The sequence below is a fragment of the Myotis nattereri genome (assembly GCF_964212035.1).
Source record: "Myotis nattereri genome assembly, chromosome: 13".
Classification (NCBI taxonomy): Eukaryota; Metazoa; Chordata; class Mammalia; order Chiroptera; family Vespertilionidae; genus Myotis; species Myotis nattereri.
Genome location: NC_138088.1, coordinates 20,868,092 through 20,887,670, shown reverse-complemented (window position 1 = coordinate 20,887,670; position 19,579 = coordinate 20,868,092). Strand labels below are relative to the sequence as shown.

Here is a 19,579-nt window from a genome sequence, read left to right as displayed (position 1 = left end):
ATCCATGCCGTTGCAAATGGTAAGAGTTCCTTCCTTTTTACAGCAGCATAGTATTCCATCGTGTAGATGTACCACAGTTTTCTAATCCATTCATCTACTGATGGGCACTTAGGCTGTTTCCAGATCTTAGCTATGGTGAATTTTTACAGTTATTAAATACTGCATCTGTAGGTTTACATTTCTCTCAACTGCGAATGGCACTGTGTATGGTCTGTATTAGTGCATAAGTTTTGGTAAATTTTAATTTTTTAAAATATATTTTTATTGATTTCATAGAGGAAAGAAGAGGATGAGAGAGAGAGAGAGAAACCATCAATGATGAGAGAGAATCATTGATCGGTTGCCTCCTGCATGCTCCCCACTGGGGATTGAGCCTGCAACCCAGGCATGTGCCCTGACCGAGAATCGAACCATGACCTCCTGGTTCATAGGTCGATGCTCAACCACTGAGCCATGCTGGCCAGGCAAAAAGCTATATTTAAAACTGAATATATGCCGAAACCGGTTTGGCTCAGTGGATAGAGCGTCGGTCTGCAGACTGAAAGGTCCCAGGTTCGATTCCGGTCAAGGGCATGTACCTGGGTTGTGGGCACATCCCCAGTAGGAGGTGTGCAGGAGGCAGCTGATCGATGTTTCTCTCTCATCGATGTTTCTAACTCTCTATCTCTCTCCCTTCCTCTCTGTAAAAAATCAATAAAATATATTTAAAAAATAAAAAATAATAAAAAAAATAAAAGAGCACCTGTGCAGATTAAAGAAGGTGAGTTTTTAAAAAAAATAAAATAAAATAAAACTGTATATATATATATATATCTTGACCTTAGTTTTCACCTACAGATAATACATAAGAAAAACTAGAAAGAAATATGCAAAAATAATATCAGTGAGTACCTCTGGGTGGTAGGGATTTGGAGTGGGGTATTTTTCCCAGTGCTTCAGTAAGAATCTGTTACTTATATAGGAAAAAGTGATATAAAAAAGACTCATGCCCAGCTGGCGTAGTTCAGTGGTTGAACATCGACCTATGAACCTAGAAATCACGGTTCGATTCCCGGTCAGGGCATATGCCCAGGTTGCAGGCTCTATTCCTAATTTGGGGTGTGCAAGAGGCAGCTGATCAATGATTCTCTTTCATCATTGATGTTTCTCTCTCTCTCTCTCTCTCTCTCTCTCTCCTCTCCCCTCCCCTCCTATCTGAAATTAATAAAAATATTTTTTTTAAAAAAAGAATGAGTAACAGTGAACATTACAATTGTGATCATTAACTTAGACAAATCATGTTTGTAATTGTAGCTACTGAAACTGAAGGAGATGTGCCAGAGCTTTATCATCAAAGAAAAGGGGAAATAGCAAGATGCTGGATCAAATACTGTTTGACACTCATGCAGAATGCTCAGCAGTCAATGCAGGTAATGCAGTCAGAAGTCGCCTTTTCTTAAATGAGCAGGACATAAGTAAAAGCTTAAAATGGGGATTATGCTTCTTGGGCTCATTGCATGTTCATTATGCAAGACATGCAGAATGCTCTAAGTATTTCTTACTCTATCTTTTAAAATCTTACCGTTCAAGGCCTTTCTCAAATACCACTTCTTCCTTGAAGACTTTCCTTTGGATAGAATATAATTCCCTGAGAAGTGGGATCTACATCATATTTATATCACCATCTTTAGGTATACTAGGTTCTCAATAAATAATGATTAAATGCATAATTCTTCTCCCCCTTCAGATATCATCTCCTTTCTGTAAACTCCATGGAACTTTTCTTACCCCTTCCTAAGTCACTTAAATTCTGCTTTGTATTATCCCTATTCATGTTCCTTTACCTCTTTTGACTATAAGCACCTTGAGGGCAGGAAACAATTCTTACTAATCTTATATTTTAAGCAATATATATATATATAATATATGGTGGGGCAAAAGTGGGTTTACAGTTCATATGGAAAATAACACAATAGTTCATAAATAATAATATAAAATAAACTTTCATGTACTCAAAACTGTAAACTTATTTTTGTCCCACCCTGTGAATATGTGTATTTATAAAAATAAATATAAATATATTTGAAACAGCCCTGCCAGTTTGTAGCTATGTGCTCTAGGCCAGCGGTCGCCAACCTGTGGTCAGTAGGTCTGAAAGGTTGGTGACCACTGCTCTAGGCAATTTACTTAATCTCTCTGTGCTTCAGTTTTCTCACTGTTAACCATAGTATGTACTTAACAGTGTTGTTATGAGAGTTAAATTGTGTGTGTGTGGGGGGGGGTTTGTGTGTATGGCTCAGAAAAGTGCCCGAGATATACCAAGTCCTCAATACATGTCAAACATCATCATTATTACTGATCTATACTGGATCCTAGTTTCTAACCACTAAAGAGGAAAATCCTTCAGATGCAATACACTAAGTTAGATACACTGACTTTTCCTAGAGGAGTTAACTATGCTTTATTTCTACTTGCATTCATTAAAGTAAAATGATTTTTACTAGTAAATAATACAGAACCTTGTAAAACTATAAACAAAATAAAACCGAACAAACCACAAAACCCTAGAAGCATAGATCTTACAACGATGAGAACATTTTAGAGATGGAGGGTAAAGAAGTAGGGAAAGCAGGGGAAAGAAGTAAGGGAGTTTTGTATTTAGAGAAGTTGGAGCCAGGAAGAGCTGTCTGCTTTCTTCTCAAAAAGCAGCCTAGAATGCATGTAAATAAACAAGCAGCCAAGAAGCAAGTCAACAAGATGTAGGGACGTAGGGCCTGCATTTGAAGTAATTGTGTCAAGCAAAATGCACTGTGGTTTAACTCTTACCGTTCAGGAAGTTGGTGTTCTCCACACTGGGCACCAGGACTACCACCGACTCCTTTAGGCTCAGATAGTGGCCCTGCTACAGAATGACTCAGCTTTTCCTTACTCTGACCTTTTGTGTTGCTTTAACTTCATCCTTTGATCATATTTCAAAACGTTTCAATTAAATTTAAACATACGTACACTTATTTAAGTATTTATGCCATCTCTATGCTAGTCATTGTACTATAATGAACAAAAAAACAACCCTGTTTTTTGCCTTCATGTACAAGTACAACTTTGATAAGTTCCACAAAGAGACACGTGATGTGAGAAGATATAATAGGAGGAAGTAACATTTGAAGGAAGCTCTGGGACAGAGTAGGGATGACCTGGGCTGGAGAAAGGGGGAGCACTGCTCCCAGGGGCTGATGCAGCATATTAGAAAGTTCTAGGGCGTAGGGAGCATGGTACCAGAAGGGAGGAAACCGAGGCTCATGAGGCTGCATGAGAGAGAGAGAGGATGTGATGGAACAGAGTTAGAAAGGGGCTAAAACGTGCAGGGCCTTCAAGGAATGGAAGGCTGGAAGGGTTTTGGAACAATCACTTTGGTAGTAGAATGGAGAGCGAATTGAGGGAAAGCAAGAGTGGATGAGGGAGATTAGTTAGAAGACCACTGCAGCAGTCAGATGAGATGTGAAGGTAGCTTGGTCTAGGGTGGTGGCAGAAGAGATGGAAGAAGAAAAAAAGAATGGATTCAAGAGGTATTTTAGAACAGTGGTTGCCAACCGGTGATCCACGGGCCACTGGTGGTCCGCGAGATCCAAAAGGTTGGCGACCACTGGTTTAGAAACCAAAACATTAAGGACCTGGTGATGGATTTGAAGTGTGGGGTAAAGGGACAAGAGAGAAACTTGTCAAGGATGATTCCTAGGTTGCTGGCTGTCCACATCGATGAAGTGTTCTTCCCTAAGATAACACTAGAACAGGAACCTATTTGCTGAAGAAGCACAGGAGTTCCATTGTGGACGTGCTGAGATGCCTCTGAATCAAGCATGTCAAACTCAAAGGCTAACACTGGCCAAATAAACAAGACATGCGGCCTGAGGGCCAAGAGTTTGACATGCTTGCTCTGAATATTCTGAGAGGAGATGCCACATTCGGAGCTGCGCTTATGGGTCTGAGCTTGAGAAGAGGTCTGGGCTGAAGCTGTACAATTGCGAGTCATCCTTACACGAAGGCAGTTGTAGCCATGGCGTGGGTGGAGTCACCTGTTTAGAGCAGTGCTGTCCCATAGAAATGTAATGCTAGCTATGTATGTAATTTCAAAATTTCTAGTGGCCACATTAGAAAAGGGGGGAAAAGCCCAGCCAGCTTGGCTCAGTGGTTGAGGGTCGACCTATGAACCAGGAGGTCATGGTTCAATTCCTGGTCATGGCACATGCCTGGGTTGGGGGTGTGCAGGAGGCAGCCAATCAATGACTCATCATTGATGTTTCTATCTCTCTCCCTTCTGCTCTGAAATCAATAAAAAATATATTAAAAAAGAAAAGGAAAAAAAGGTGAAATTAATTTTAATTCTATTTTTAATCCAGAATATAAAAAATACTGTCATTTCTATAGGTCATCAATATTAAAAAGTAAGAAATATTTTAAATTTCCAATTGAAAATTTATACAAAAATTTCTTGGGAATTAAGTATTATTTTAGCCCTAGCCAGTTTGGCTCAATGGGTAGAGTGAACCTGGAGGGTCCCAGGTTCGATTCCAGTTAAGGGCACATGCGCTGGTTGCGGGCTCGATCCCATTGTGGGGCATGCAGGAGGCAGCCAGTCAATGATTCTCTCTCATCATTGATGTTTCTCTCTCTTTCCCCCTCTCCCTTCCTCTCTAAAATCAATAAAAACATTTTTAAAAACGTATTATTTTACATAGCCCATGTCTCAGTTTGGACTCGCCACATTTCAAGTGCTCAGTAATCATCCATACATGGCTCTTATTTTGAACAATGTAGGAGAGAGACAAAATCAAGAGAAAAGAAGGAAAGGCCTTGAGGTTGAACATTAAGGGATCTGACCATTAATTTTATTGGTCAGGAAGAGGAGGGTGAGCTTAATTTTTGTTGTTGATCCTCACCGGAGGATATTTTTTCCAATGGTTTTTAGAGAGAGTAGAGAGAGGAACGGGGAGTGAGGGGGCGGGGGGAGAGGGGGAGAGAGAGAGAGAGAGAGAGAAACTTGGATCTGAGAGAGACATCGATTGGTTGCCTCCCGCAAGTGCCCTGATTGGGCCAGGGATTGAATCTGCAACCCAGGTACATGCCTTTGATGGGAAATCGAACCCTTGACCTCGACCCTTCAGTGCGCAGGCTGATGCTCCCACACTGGTCAGGGCTTACTCTATTTTTAAACCATTTTAGTTATATATGTTTTTTTTTGCCCCAGGAGGTAGAAGAGAGAACTTTTAACTACAAAGTTAGATTTAACTCTATCTTCACTTTAATGTCTTTAAAATACCTAGAGTATTTTTCCTTACTATATTTCTCTGAATAACTTATCTGTAGCATAAACATCATATCATTAATCTTAATGACATGTCTGAAATATTTTTAGGATTTATATTATAGTTTTACTCTGTTAAAATCTAATAATGTATTACATGTATATACTGTTTCACAGTGTTTAAAGTTCTTTCATATGTATTTATCTTATCTGAAGGAATAACTATAAATGAGTTTGAGTCCCAAAAGAGGAATTAATATGTCCTGGCCATTGTACTCAGTTGGCTGCAGTGTCATCCCATAAACCAAAAGGTGGTGGATTCGATCCCCAGTCAGGGTGCATACAGGAGGCAACCATCGATGTTTTATCTCTCCACTCAATAAAATAAAAAAATAAATAGTAATAAAAGTATATAAATGATTAATCTATTTAAATACTTCTTCCAAATTTCTTTTTTTTTTTTATAATATTGATTACAGATTTATTTTTTTTTCTTTTAATTAAATCTTTATTGTTCAGATTATTACATTTGTTCCTCTTTTTTTTCCCCCATAACTCCCCTCCTCCCAGTTCCCACCCCACCCTCCGCCCTCACTCCCCACCCACTGTCCTCATCCATAGGTGCACGATTTTTGTCCAGTCTCTTCCTGCATCTCCCACACCCCTTTCGCCCCCAAGAATAGTCAGTCCATTCCCTTTCTATGTCCCTGATTCTATTATAATCACCAGTTCATTCTGTTCATCAGATTATTTATTCACTTGATTCTTAGATTCACTTGTTGATAGATGCATATTTGTTGTTCATAATTTGTATCTTTACCTTTTTCTTCCTCTTACTCTTCTTAAAGGATACCTTTCAGCATTTCATATAATCCTGGTTTGGTGGTGATGAACTCCTTTAGCTTTTCCTTATCTGTGAAGCACTTTATCTGACCTTCAATTCTGAATGATAGCTTTGCTGGATAAAGTAATCTTGGTTGTAGGTTCTTGGTATTCATCACTTTGAATATTTCTTGCCACTCCCTTCTGGCCTGCAAAGTTTCTGTTGAGAAATCAGCTGACAGTCGTATGGGTATTCCCTTGTAGGTAACTGAGTTTCTTTCTCTTGCTGTTTTTAAGATTTTCTCTTTGTCTTTTGCTCTTGGCATTTTAATTATGATGTGTCTTGGTGTGGTCCTCTTTGGATTCCTTTTGTTTGGGGTTCTCCGCGCTTCTTGGACCTGTAAGTCCATTTCTTTCACCAGGTGGGGGAAGTTTTCTGTCATTATTTCTTCAAATAGGTTTTCAATATCTTGCTCTCTCTCATCTTCTGGCACCCCTATAATTCTGATGTTGGTTCGCTTGAAGCTGTCCCAGAGGCTCCTTACACTATCCTCGCATTTTTGGATTCTTTTTTCATTTTGCTTTTCCGGTTGGGTATTTTTTGCTTCCTCGCATTTCAAATCATTGACTTGATTCTTGCGCTCCTCTGGTCTGCTGTCGGGAGTCTGTATAATATTCGTTATTTCAGTCCGTGTATGTTTAATTTCTAGGTGGTTCCCCAATATACGATCGAGGGTCTCATTAGTTTTCTTGTAGATCTCATTAAGTTTATCGGCGGCTTCTAAACAGTTCTTGAGAGACCTTAAAAGTGTGGTTCTGAACTCTAGATCTTCCATTGACAATTTTGTCCTGTTTCTTTGTCTCCGCATTTTGTTATGCTTCCTTGGTGCACCCCCTAGTGGTCTTTGTTCGTGGTCTTATAGTTAAATCTTGATTGTTGTAGCTAATACCAGGGAGGGTTTGACCTCCAGGCCAAGTGGCTATGAGAATCAGCTGTGTCAGCAGTGAGAGAACTTCTGTCCTCTAGGGAGGTGCTAATCTGGCGTTTGCCTGAGGCTATCCGGCAAATGCCTCTGTGCAGGGCTTGGGCGGGGCGGGTCGCACAGGATCAACAGGGTGGGCCGGAGAGAGCAGTTATGGCCGCTCTCAGTCCTGTCCCCAGGGGCTCTGCCTCTCTGAGTCCCAGCAGCGGCTGCAAACCTCGGAGAGAAAGCTGCACTCGCTCTGACCGAAGCCAGACAGACTCGCTTCTCCCGTTTGAGTCTGGGTCCCTAAAGACTCGCCTGATCTGGAGCTCAGAGTCTGCGACTCCCTCCCGATTGAAAACGCCAACCGCGCCCTCCGCCGCCAGCCCGCTCCGCGCACTCCGCACCTCAGAATTTGACTTCAGCACTGCGCCTCCTCTGAGTGTCCGAATGCGTTTCTCTTTCCTCCTAGTTGTAGGACTTCCACTCAGCCAGCGTTCCTGTGGTTCTGGGTGATGTCCCTTCCGTTTTTTAGTTTCACTTTTGAAGTAGTTGTTCAAGGCAGCAAACTCCGGCGTTAACCTATGCCGCCATCTTGGTTCTCTCCTTCCAAATTTCTTGTGTTTTTAATATAATTGAAATACAGTTTCTCAGAGAAAAGGTGGGGGAGGGTGGGTGGGTGGGAAGTAATCAACCAAAAAGCTTGTATGCATATATGCATAACCCATGGACACAGACAAAGGGTGCTGAAGGCCTGGGGCAGAGGAGCCTGGGGGTGAACTGGAGCCTGCGGGCCAGCTAGAGGGGGTCAAAGCAGAGAGGGGGGGGCATATGTTAAAAAAAAATACAATTAGAAGAAATCTTCTAAAAGATGCTTAAGATTATTATATGTCCCTAAACCAAGCTAGGAACTAAGAGAGTTCTCTCTTTTTTACTCTTTAGTTTGCTCTAATATTATTTGGCAGCAGGAAATCAGTACCCTACTTACCCATAATTATTTTTTCTTTCAGGACAACATAGGAGAACTTGATCTTGATAAACAATCTGAACTGAGAGCTTTAAGGAAAAAAGAACTCGATGAGGAAGAAAGCGTCAGGAAGAAAGCTGTGCAGTTTGGAACCGGTGAGCTCTGTGATGCCATCTCTGCAGTGGAAGAGAAAGTGAGCTACTTGAGACCTTTAGATTTTGAAGAAGCCAGAGGACTTTTCTTGCTGGGTCAGCACTATGTCTCTGAAGCAAAAGAGTTCTTTCAGATTGACGGTTATGTCACTGACCATATTGAAGTTGTCCAAGACCACAGTGCTCTGTTTAAAGTGCTTGCGTTCTTTGAAACTGACATGGAGAGACGGTGCAAGATGCATAAACGTAGAATAGCCATGCTAGAGCCCCTAATTGTGGATCTGAATCCACAGTATTATCTGTTGGTCAACAGACAGATTCAGTTTGAAATTGCACATGCTTACTATGATATGATGGATTTGAAGGTTGCCATTGCTGACAAGCTGAGGGATCCCGATTCACACATTGTAAAAAAAATAAATAATCTTAATAAGTCAGCAATGAAGTACTACCAGCTCTTCCTAGACTCCCTGAGAGACCCAAATAAAGTGTTTCCTGAGCATATAGGGGAAGATGTGCTTCGCCCTGCCATGTTGGCTAAGTTTCGAGTTGCTCGTCTCTATGGCAAAATCATCACTTCAGACCCCCAAAAAGAGCTAGAAAATTTGGCAACATCCTTGGAACATTACAAATTTATTGTTGATTACTGTGAAAAGCACCCCGAAGCTGCTCAGGAAATAGAAGTGGAGCTAGAACTTAGTAAAGAGATGGTGAGTCTTCTTCCAACAAAAATGGAGAGATTCAGAACCAAGATGGCCCTGACTTAATAAACTTCATTTTTAATGAAAAAAAATGTGCAATATTGAAGATATTTTTTCCCCTTAGTCAAACGGGCCCAATTCCATTGTTATATTTACTTTTATAGCCAGAGGAGTGCAATTCGAACTTGAGATACAGTCAGACCAATGTAGTCTTTACTAGGACCTTAATCAACATAAATGTAATTAATAATTTATATCTAATTATGTAGATTGACTTGTTAGTGTGACATGTGATTGGTATTTTAGAGTGTATGTTCCCTATTTAAATATAAACTTTTCCTGTCTCATTTTCTAAAGGTAGGTTCTTCGTTGTCTAGTACCTGATGGATCCTTTGAGAGGAAAAATGCTGGTTAATATATCTTGTAGACCAACCTATTATTAAAATTGAAAAAGTAACTTCTTCTAATACTTTCAACAATAAAGATTAAAAGAAAAAGAAAAAAAAGTAACTTCCTATAGTTATTTTTTCCCAAACGTTTACTTTCCTAAATTCCCAAAGAAATATTTTCATTTTGAAAATATTAAAAAACTAAGTTATGTTGTTTTAAAGTATTATAGTTTGTCTCATGTATAGGGGATAAAAGCCTTGTTGGAAATATAAATTTACTTGTTTCACTAATAAAAACTTCCATTTACTCTTGTTTTCTTGTAAGAATTGAGTTTTGCAACTTCAAAGGTATTGCCTTATTTGAAGCCAAAGAATATTTCTTCAGTAACACTGCACATATAGAAACATTAAAATCTCAGTCATTGAGTAAATATTTATTATAGTACTACTTGGTGCCAAAAAATTCTTTATTGGCTGCAGTTTTTCACCAGAGGATCCTGGTATATTTTATAAACCTTTGAGCACCGTTAGAAAAGAATATGTACTTCATAATATTGTTAATACATGTGAGTTATTTTAAGAAATGAAGACCCTTTACAGTGCAGAAGTCAAGATTAGTGGTAAAATTTGATACAGAGAATAGTTGCGTATGTTGCTTGCCTATTAAATTGCTTTGGAAAGCTTATGACTAGGTCACCTCTAAGGTTCTGTAACATTTTTAAAAAATATGTATTTATTGATTTCAGAGAGGAAAGGAGGAGAGATAGAAACATCAATGATGAGAGAGAATCATCGATTGGCTGCCTCCTACACACCCACTACTGGGGATAGAGCCCGCAACCCAGGCATGTGCCCTTGGCCGGAATCAAACCTGGACCCTTCAGTCCACAGGCTGACGCTTTATTCACTGAGCCAAGCCGTCTCGGACAGGTTCTGTAACATGTATGTATGTGTAACAATGTCTGCCACGGGACAAGCATTGTTCTCACTCTTCTAAGTATAGAAGATACAGTGATGAACAAGATAAACATGGACCTGCCCTCATGGAGGAAGTGAACAAGTAAGCAAGCTGATTTCAGGTTATGAGTGCTCTTCAGAAAGGAGCCAGGGTGATGTGGTAAACATTTGATGGGAAGGGGTGCTTAGCTGCAGTGATCTGGGAAGGCCTCTGAGAAGATGGGAGTGGACACTGCACTGAGAACTAGATGGGAAAAGAGGCATCAAAGAAGGAGGTTGTACCTACGCTGCCTCTGAGCTGAAAGCTGAAAAAAGCAGAAGCATCAGGAAGTTTTGTTTTTTTAAAAAAATACTTTATTTTTTATAGAGAAGAAGGGAGAGGGATAGTTAGAAACATCGATGAGAGAGATCAATCAGCTGCCTCCTGCACACCTCCTACTGGGGATGTGCCCCTAACCAAGGTACCTGCCCTTGACCGGAATCGAACCTGGGACCTTTCAGTCCACAGGCCAACGCTCTATCCACTGAGCCAAACCGGTTCGGTGTTAGGAAGTTTTTGAGGGAGATGTGGAGTTAAAGATTAAGAGTTCTGTTAAGTCATACTGAGTTAAGATGCTGGAGATGAGATGCTTGCTCGTAATATCTCTCAATCAGACTAATTCAGAAGGAAAGGGACGAGGATCATGAGGAGGCAAAGGGGAGAGGCGGCTCCTTGGGCTTAGTGAGACCGCTGCGCACCTCAGCCTTTCCTGATAGAGCCGTTTTGTTGCCAACCTTATTGAACTTCACAACTTATATAGTTATTCATTCATTTAACAAATACTGAGCTCTTCCTGTGTGCAAGTCCTCTGCTAAGCTCTGAGAACATGATCTGTAAGTGCCAGCCTCTGAAATCGTGATAGTTTTTCTTCTTCCCAGCAGTGTTATTCAGAAGATAACGTGCAAGTATAACAGGCACTTGTCTTAAAACCAGTTTTTATCCTGACACCCATCAGCATACTCTGCTATTTGTCATTTGCTGTCTGTAGGGACTTTTCACGTTTTCAGACTTTGTCTTGGTTATCAGCAGAAAATCTCACTGGCGGCTTTGCAATGCTGCACTCTCCCTGAGCCTGTCCCACAGCTGCCTGCCTGAGCATGGCTTCCCGCCAGCTGCCACGAAGGCGTCGCTGCTTCTCTTGATTTTAGTAGTTGTCAAGCTCTTGGTCTGAAACCTCCTTTGCACTTAAAATTGAGAATGCCAAAGAGCTTTTGTGTGTGCAGGTTATATTTTTTTGTATTTATCCTACTTGAAATTCAAATTAAGAAAATTTTCTTTTTTTTTTTTTAATTAAATCTTTATTGTTCAGATTATTACATTTGTTCCTCTTTTTTCCCCCCATAACTCCCCTTCTCCCAGTTCCCGCCCCACCATCCGCCCTCACTCCCCACCCACTGTCCTCATCCATAGGTACACGATTTTTGTCCAGTCTCTTCCCGCATCTCCCACACCCCTTTCCCCCCCAAGAATAGTCAGTCCATTCCCTTTCTATGTCCCTGATTCTATTATAATCACCAGTTCATTCTGTTCATCGGATTATTTATTCACTTGATTCTTAGATTCACTTGTTGATAGATGCATATTTGTTGTTCATAATTTGTATCTTTACCTTTTTCTTCCTCTTCCTCTTCTTAAAGGATACCTTTCAGCATTTCATATAATCCTGGTTTGGTGGTGATGAACTCCTTTAGCTTTTCCTTATCTGTGAAGCTCTTTATCTGACCTTCAATTCTGAATGATAGCTTTGCTGGATAAAGTAATCTTGGTTGTAGGTTCTTGGTATTCATCACTTTGAATATTTCTTGCCACTCCCTTCTGGCCTGCAAAGTTTCTGTTGAGAAATCAGCTGACAGTCGTATGGGTATTCCCTTGTAGGTAACTGAGTTTCTTTCTCTTGCTGTTTTTAAGATTCTCTCTTTATCTTTTGCTCTTGGCATTTTAATTATGATGTGTCTTGGTGTGGTCCTCTTTGGATTCCTTTTGTTTGGGGTTCTCCGCGCTTCTTGGACCTGTAAGTCTATTTCTTTCACCAGGTGAGGGAAGTTTTCTGTCATTATTTCTTCAAATAGGTTTTCAATATCTTGCTCTCTCTCATCTTCTGGCACCCCTATAATTCTGATGTTGGTACGCCTGAAGCTGTCCCAGAGGCTCCTTACACTATCCTCGCATTTCAAATCATTGACTTGATTCTTGCACTCCTCTGTTCTGCTGTCAGGAGTCTGTATAATATTCTTTATTTCAGTCAGTGTATGCTTAATTTCTAGTTGGTTCCCCAATATAACATCGAGGGTCTCATTAGTTTTCTTGTAGATCTCATTAAGTTTATCGGCGGCTTCTAAACAGTTCTTGAGAGACCTTAAAAGTGTGGTTCTGAACTCTAGATCTTCCATTGACAATTTTGTCCTGTTTCTTTGTCTCCGCATTTTGTTATGCTTCCTTGGTGCACCCCCTAGTGGTCTTTGTTCGTGGTCTTATAGTTAAATCTTGATTGTTGTAGCTAATTCCAGGGAGGGTTTGACCTCCAGGCCAAGTGGCTATGAGAATCAGCTGTGTCAGCAGTGAGAGAACTTCTGTCCTCTAGGGAGGTGCTAATCTGGCGTTTGCCTGAGGCTATCCGGCAAATGCCTCTGTGCAGGGCTTGGGCGGGGCGGGTCACACAGGATCAACAGGGTGGGCCGGAGAGAGCAGTTATGGCCGCTCTCAGTCCTGTCCCCAGGGGCTCTGCCTCTCTGAGTCCCAGCAGCGGCTGCAAACCTCGGAGAGAAAGCTGCACTCCTCTGACCAAAGCTAGGCAGTCCCGCTTCTCCTGTTTGCGTCTGGGTCCCTAAAGACTCGCCCGGATCTGGAGCTCAGAGTCTGCGACTCCCTCCCGATTGAAAATGCCAACCGCGCCCTCCGCCGCCAGCCCGCTCCGCGCACTCTCAGAATTTGACTTCAGCACTGCGCCTCCTCTGAGTGTCCGTATGCGTTTCTCTTTCCTCCTAGTTGTAGGACTTCCACTCAGCCAGCGTTCCAGTGGTTTTGGGTGATGTCTGTTCCGTCTTTTAGTTTCACTTTTGAAGTAGTTGTTCAAAGCAGCAAACTCCGGCTTTAACCTATGCCGCCATCTTGGTTCTCCCCAAATTAAGAAAATTTTCAACAATTTACATTAAAATGACAATAATAAACCCATTGGATTTAATCATTATAAAAAAGATTTCCCCCCAAAAAAGAGTGGCATAATTTACATTTTTGCAAATATCTTTTTTGTTAATCCTTACCCAAGGATATTTTTTTCTATTGATTTTTATTTTTGTTTACTTATTTAAATATGTTTTTATTGATTTCAGAGAGGAAGGGAGGGAGAGAGAGAGATGGAAATATCAATGATGAGAGGGAATCACTGATCAGCTGCCTCCTGCATGCCCCCCACTGGGGATTGAGCCTGCAACCCATGCATGTGCCCTTGACAGGAATCAAACACAGGACCCTTCCAGGGCTTTTCAAACCAGCTAGGGCTTTTCTGTTTATTTTTAGGGAGTGTGAGGCAGGGAGGGAAGAAGGAGGCGGGGGAGAGAGTGAGAGAGAAACATTGATGTGAGAGAGACAGACACATCAGTTGGTTTCCTCCTGCACTCTTCCTGATGACTGGGGTCAGGCATCAGACCTGCAACCCAGAAACACTGGTGACCATGCGTGCCCTTGACCGAGGATCAAACCCTCAACCCTTCAGTGCATGGACAGATGCTCTAACCACTTAGAAACACAGGCCAGAGCACATTTTTGCAAATATCTTTATGGCTAAACAGGAAGCAGGTTGATTTTCATAACTGGAATGCTAGCATGTCATGTAGACTTTGGGAAACTCCACTGTACTACATTTGTGAGAGAATGAGGGTGAAATGTCATCTGATTATGAAATAGGTTCGTTGCGATCCTCTGTCCCGCTCGGTTTCCTAGAAGGCTTTGCGAGCTGGTGCCCTATCCTAGCGTATTCTGTTGGGCATGATGTAGAGCAGATGCTGTTGAAGGTTGGCTTAGGAAACTTAAATCGGCGGTGGCTGGTCTAGGTCTCACATCCAAAGGAGAAATTGAAACCGTTTATTCTTTACCACACATTGGTTTTGGATGAGTCTGGAGTCACGGCAATGTCATCTCTTTGTTATTTCATCATAGGATATATTGGATTTCTTGGCAACACTGGATTCTTTTATCGTTGTTTTATCTACTTGAACTCTGACAAAGCTGAGTCATATAATATATGACTAATATAATGAACCCTCGATTTTGTGGACCGCAACTTAGTGGACTTCGGATTTAATGGACAAAATTTCCAGTCCGTATGTCATATGTGAAAATTAACACCCTGTTTTTTAAAAATGCATTTAACCAAGATTTGCTTGTAATTAAATTAACAGGTTATTATTTTTTAAATATATTGTACTGATTTTTTACAGAGAGGAAAGGAGAGGGATAGAGAGTTAGAAACATCGATGAGAGAGAAACATCGATCAGCTGCCTCCTGCACACTCCCTACTGGGTATGTGCCCGCAACCACGGTACATGCCCTTGACCGGAATTAATCCTGGGACCCTTCAGTCCGCAGGCCGAGGCTCTATCCACTGAGCCAAACCGGTTAGGGCTTAACAGGTTATTTTTTAACAAATTGTAGTGAAATGGCCATATGTTGGGAAAAAACTAGTAATTTTGCCAATATAAATATTACATATCTACAACTATAGTCTACATATTTAAATCCAAGAGTCACCACTCCCAAATAATGTTCGTCAAATGATTAGCTTGTGATCCCCCTGCATTGCATCCAGTAGTTGGTTCTGTTGTCACGAGGCATGACTTTCTGCAGCAGTTTGAACAAGTGCTAGCGACGTTCCTATGTGCACTAAGCCACGCCCAGGCGTGTGCATTTGTTTACTCACAGTGACTGGTGTATGCACGCCTTTACTAGACCAAGTGTGTCAAACTCGAAGGCTAACACAGGCCAAATAAACAAGGCATGCGGCCCGTGGGCCGTGAGTTTGACATGCTTGTAACAGACACATTCAGTGTAAATTTTAAATTACAGTGATACATATAGAAAACTTTTCTGTGAAATTAAACTTTTCATACATACTTAATTACACAAACATGTCTACATAAGTAAAAACAGGTAAACTAATTTGTCAATTTTTTAACATGCATGCGGAAAACCTACTTTATTATATAATGGACTTTTGGCTTTAACGGACACCTCCTGACCCAAATTAGTCCGTTATACCGAGGTTTTACTGTACTGTAGAGTTGCTAAAGGATAATAGAAGCTCTCCCTTAACTTTCACAGTTGGCATTATTCTGGGCTAATTTTGCATAATCTTACATGAAATACATATGCCAGAACCTAAATAACCTATCACAGCCATAGATTTCAGATGACCTTTTGTTTCTCTTACCCCTAAAAAAATTATTAGGAAAAGACTACCTATTGAGCTAATAAAAAAAAGTGATTTTTTTGACACACAAATCCTCTGCAATTTTCTTTTTCATCTTGCTAGATTTAGACAACTGATAGTCAAAGGCATCATTTATTTATTCAATTATTCAGCAAGTATATCTTGAATACTACTTATCAGAAGACTGATACCTGTCAATCCTAAGCAGTTGTCTGAGAAAAACATTGAAATTTTTATATGAATTTCAGGGTCTTACAGTGTAGGTTATCTTTTGGGAAAATCCTAGTTATTTATAACAGGTTTGTTTAAATGCCAGTCTCTTTCCGTTACTATTATACTCGGAACCACACTGGGTGAACTATGTAGTCTTTCCCCTGAAGTTTTATTAGAACACAGCCTCGATCGTTCATTCACACACTGCCTGTGCTGCTGTCACCGCAGCACTGAGTAGCTGCAGTACTGCATGACCTGAAAAGCCTGACATAGTTATCATCTGGCCCTTTACAGAAAGTTTGCCAACTTCAAGTAAAAGGAGAAATTTAATTGATAGCACTTGAAATGTGGACATGTGTATTTTCTAATCACAAAAGTGAAAAAAGGAAAATACATATCTATCAAGCCCTTCCTCTCACATGATTCAGGGAAAAGCTGGCGGCTCTGCTTAAAACTGTGATCCCAGGAGCAGAGATGAACAAGATGTCCATAACCTAGAACTCCACTGAGTACAGGCAGTGGCAACAACTAACCCTGAGGAATTGCAAGGGAAGGTGTACTCTTTTAGGGCAAAAAAATATTCAAATAGGGACCGTAAGAGCCACTCACATAGTTTTGTTTTTTTGTTTTTTATCATTTGTTATTATTGGACTTTGAAAAAAACCTAGAACGGGGGCAGCGGGGGGCTTCAAGAAAGCAGAGATCCCAGAGAAAGTACAGCCCGCACAAAATCTCACCCTTGTAACCCATTCAACCCTTATAACCCAACCAGACTTTCTTAGGAATGCCATAACCCAATATTTTCCATCTACAGGAAATTATAAGAAGGCCTTATACATATTCTATATGAAAATAGAGTTCAAAAATAGTTCAGAAAGTCAAACCAGAGAACCTGCTAAATGACAATGAGCTTCTGACTCTGTCATAACCTGTGGCAGCCACATACCAGCTCTTATCAGTACAGAGCTCCCTCCACCCCACTTCCTTCTGAATTATCTCACTCCCCTTTTCTCCACTGGTTATCTTAATCACTTGGCCTTTCCTGTTACCACCCTCAGTCAGGTTTTCTTATTGGGAGATTCATCAACCCCTAAAGCAGTGGTTCTCACCTTCCTAATGCCGCGACCCTTTAAGACAGTTCCTCATGTTGTGGTGACCCCAACCATAAAATTATTTTCGTTGCTACTTCATAACTGTACCTTTGCTACTGTTATGAATCGTAATGTAAATATCTGATATGCAGGATGTATTTCCATTGTTATAAATTGAACATAATTAAAGCACAGTGATTAATCACAAAAACAATATGTAATTATATATGTGTTTTCCGAAGGTCTTAGGCAACCCCTGTGAAACAGTCGTTCGACCCCCAAAGGGGTCGCGACCCACTGGTTGAGAACCGCTGCTCTAAAGTCATCTGTAATCTTGTTTGAATGATTTTTTTGCTTTTTCACACAAAAACTATTTCTTAAACACTAAGAAAATAGTACAATTACGTAAGAAATTGTAAAAATGAAACAGAATGATCTTCAAACCTAGTGTCCTTTTAAGCTCCATAGTTTTGAACTCTGCTTCTGAATATGGAATCCTTCATTTGTTTATTATAGAGCCCATAAAACCTAATTACATTCCACTTAAAGCAGTGGTTCTCAACCTTGGCTGCACATTAAAATCACCTGGGAATCTTTTTAAAATCCTGATTTCTGGGCCTCATCCTCCAGAAATTCTGTTTCTTTGTTACTAATGTTGTGGCCCCGCCCCATAACAAAGAAACAGAATTTCCGGAGGATGAGGCCCAGAAATCAGGATTTTAAAAAGATTCCCAGGTGATTCTAATGTGCAGCCAAGGTTGAGAACCACTGACTTAAAGAGAAATGATTCCTGACCTCCTCTGGAAGAGTAGCTTAAGTTTCACTTACTGAGAATATTCCAACGTGTAACTAAATTTCATGGGCCTGCTTTTACCCTCTAAATTGGAAAATAATCTTACCTGACTTGACACATGCTTAAGCATCATAAAAGAAAGTCACTGAGATTCCTTAGGATTCTTAGAGAACTAGGCAAACACCTTTTTAATTTTAAAAAAATTATTTATTGATTTTAGAGAGAGGAAGGGGGAGAGAAAGAAATACTGATTTGTTGATTCCATTTATTTATGCATTCATTAGTTGATTTTTATATGTGCCCTGACCAGGGATCAAACCCACAACCTTGGTGTATTGGGGCAATGCTCTAACCATCTGAGCTACTGGGCCAGGGCAGCAGATACCTCCTAAGAGCAGCTGATAAGGTATAAAGCTCGGGTGACCACTGTTGAGCAGAGATGGTACCCTGCTACCAGAGAAGACAAATAAGTTTCAAATATGAGCTCCAAACTCAAGTTTTGATTACTAATTAAGCTGCTTCTCACAGGGGCAACTCTGTGTTGTTCCAAGGTTGGCAGCAGGAATTCTTTATATAATTACTAGAGGTCCAGTGCACGAAATTCATGCACTGGTAGGGTCCTTAACAGCTGCAGGTTGCCAGCCGGGGCACCTCCCTTCCTCCGGCCCCCTGCCACTGCTGGCACTACCCCCTGGTCGGACTCCCAGTCGAAGGGACAATTTGCATATTAGGCTTTTATTACAAAAGATTTAATGATCATTAATGACTATTAAAGAATTGGGATAATTATACTTAAGGTCATATTTTCAATAATAGGTTTAGGGCATTGTTTTCTACAATCAAGGATACCTGCATCAGGATCATGTAGAAGTACTTGTTAAAATGCAAACTCCCCGGCCCTGATTGGGTAGCTCAGTTAGTTATAGCATCATCCTGATACGCTAAGGTTGCAGGTTTGATCCCCAGTCAGGGCACATAGAAGAATCAGCCAATGAATGTATAAATAAGTGGAACAACAAATTAATGTCTCTCTCTCTCTCTCTCCCTCCCTCCCTCCTTCTCTCTTTCTCTCCCCCTTTCCTCTCTCAAATCAATTTTTAAAAAATTAAAATGCAGACTCCCTGGATCTAACCTAGAACTAATTAGAAATTCAGGAGTTGGGTTCCAGAAATCTACATTTTAATAGAACCACATGTGATCTTATGTACATTAAGTGCAAGAACCTCTGTTCTTAGAATTAAGAGAAGGAAGCTAGAGTGTATTAGAGCAGCTTTTACAGGGAGAAACATCTTGAACCAGAAAGTTACTCTGTGCCTTTGGTTCCCAAGGAGACCCCAACCTAGGGGCAGAGGGACAAAAAACAAACATTCCCAGGAGTTTTAGGTAGCCAAGGAGCTGCAAGTCTCTCTGGTTCTCTCAGCACCTCCTCCTGTATGCGGAGAATTCTGCTGGGTGCATGCCAGTTGGGGGCTGAGCCTGGTAACTGCAGTACTAGGGCTCTCAGGGCCCACAGGGAAGCTCCTAGATATAAACTAGGGACTTCCTAATGACGCCCTGCAGAATATTCTAGAATGCTTCAAGGGAGGCGAGGAAAAGGAAAAAGGTTGTTTACAAGCAATTCTTCCTCCTATAATAGACAGCATCCTAGGGAAATCCCCAAACTGCAGAACAGAGATATGTGTTGATAACTTGTACCTGCATTTAATGCCATCTACTTTTGGAGGGGACAAGAGTCACATGCCAGGTGGACCTCTGAGTGAGAAAATGTAACCCTCCCCTCAT

At 40.8% G+C, this 19,579-nt stretch overlaps 1 protein-coding gene across 2 annotated transcripts in view; it reads left to right on the top strand.

The window, feature by feature from the left end:
* KIFBP (kinesin family binding protein) overlaps window positions 1-9,590 on the top strand; it is a 35,043-nt gene extending 25,453 nt beyond the window's left edge. For both annotated transcript variants that reach the window (XM_081105012.1, XM_081105011.1), the window contains 2 exons: window positions 1,294-1,409; window positions 8,079-9,590. In XM_081105012.1, coding sequence (XP_080961138.1) covers window positions 1,294-1,409; window positions 8,079-8,954 — 992 coding nt within the window. In that variant the 3' untranslated portion in view covers window positions 8,955-9,590. The remainder of the gene's footprint in view (window positions 1-1,293; window positions 1,410-8,078) is intronic.
* The last annotated feature ends 9,989 nt before the right edge of the window (window positions 9,591-19,579 follow it).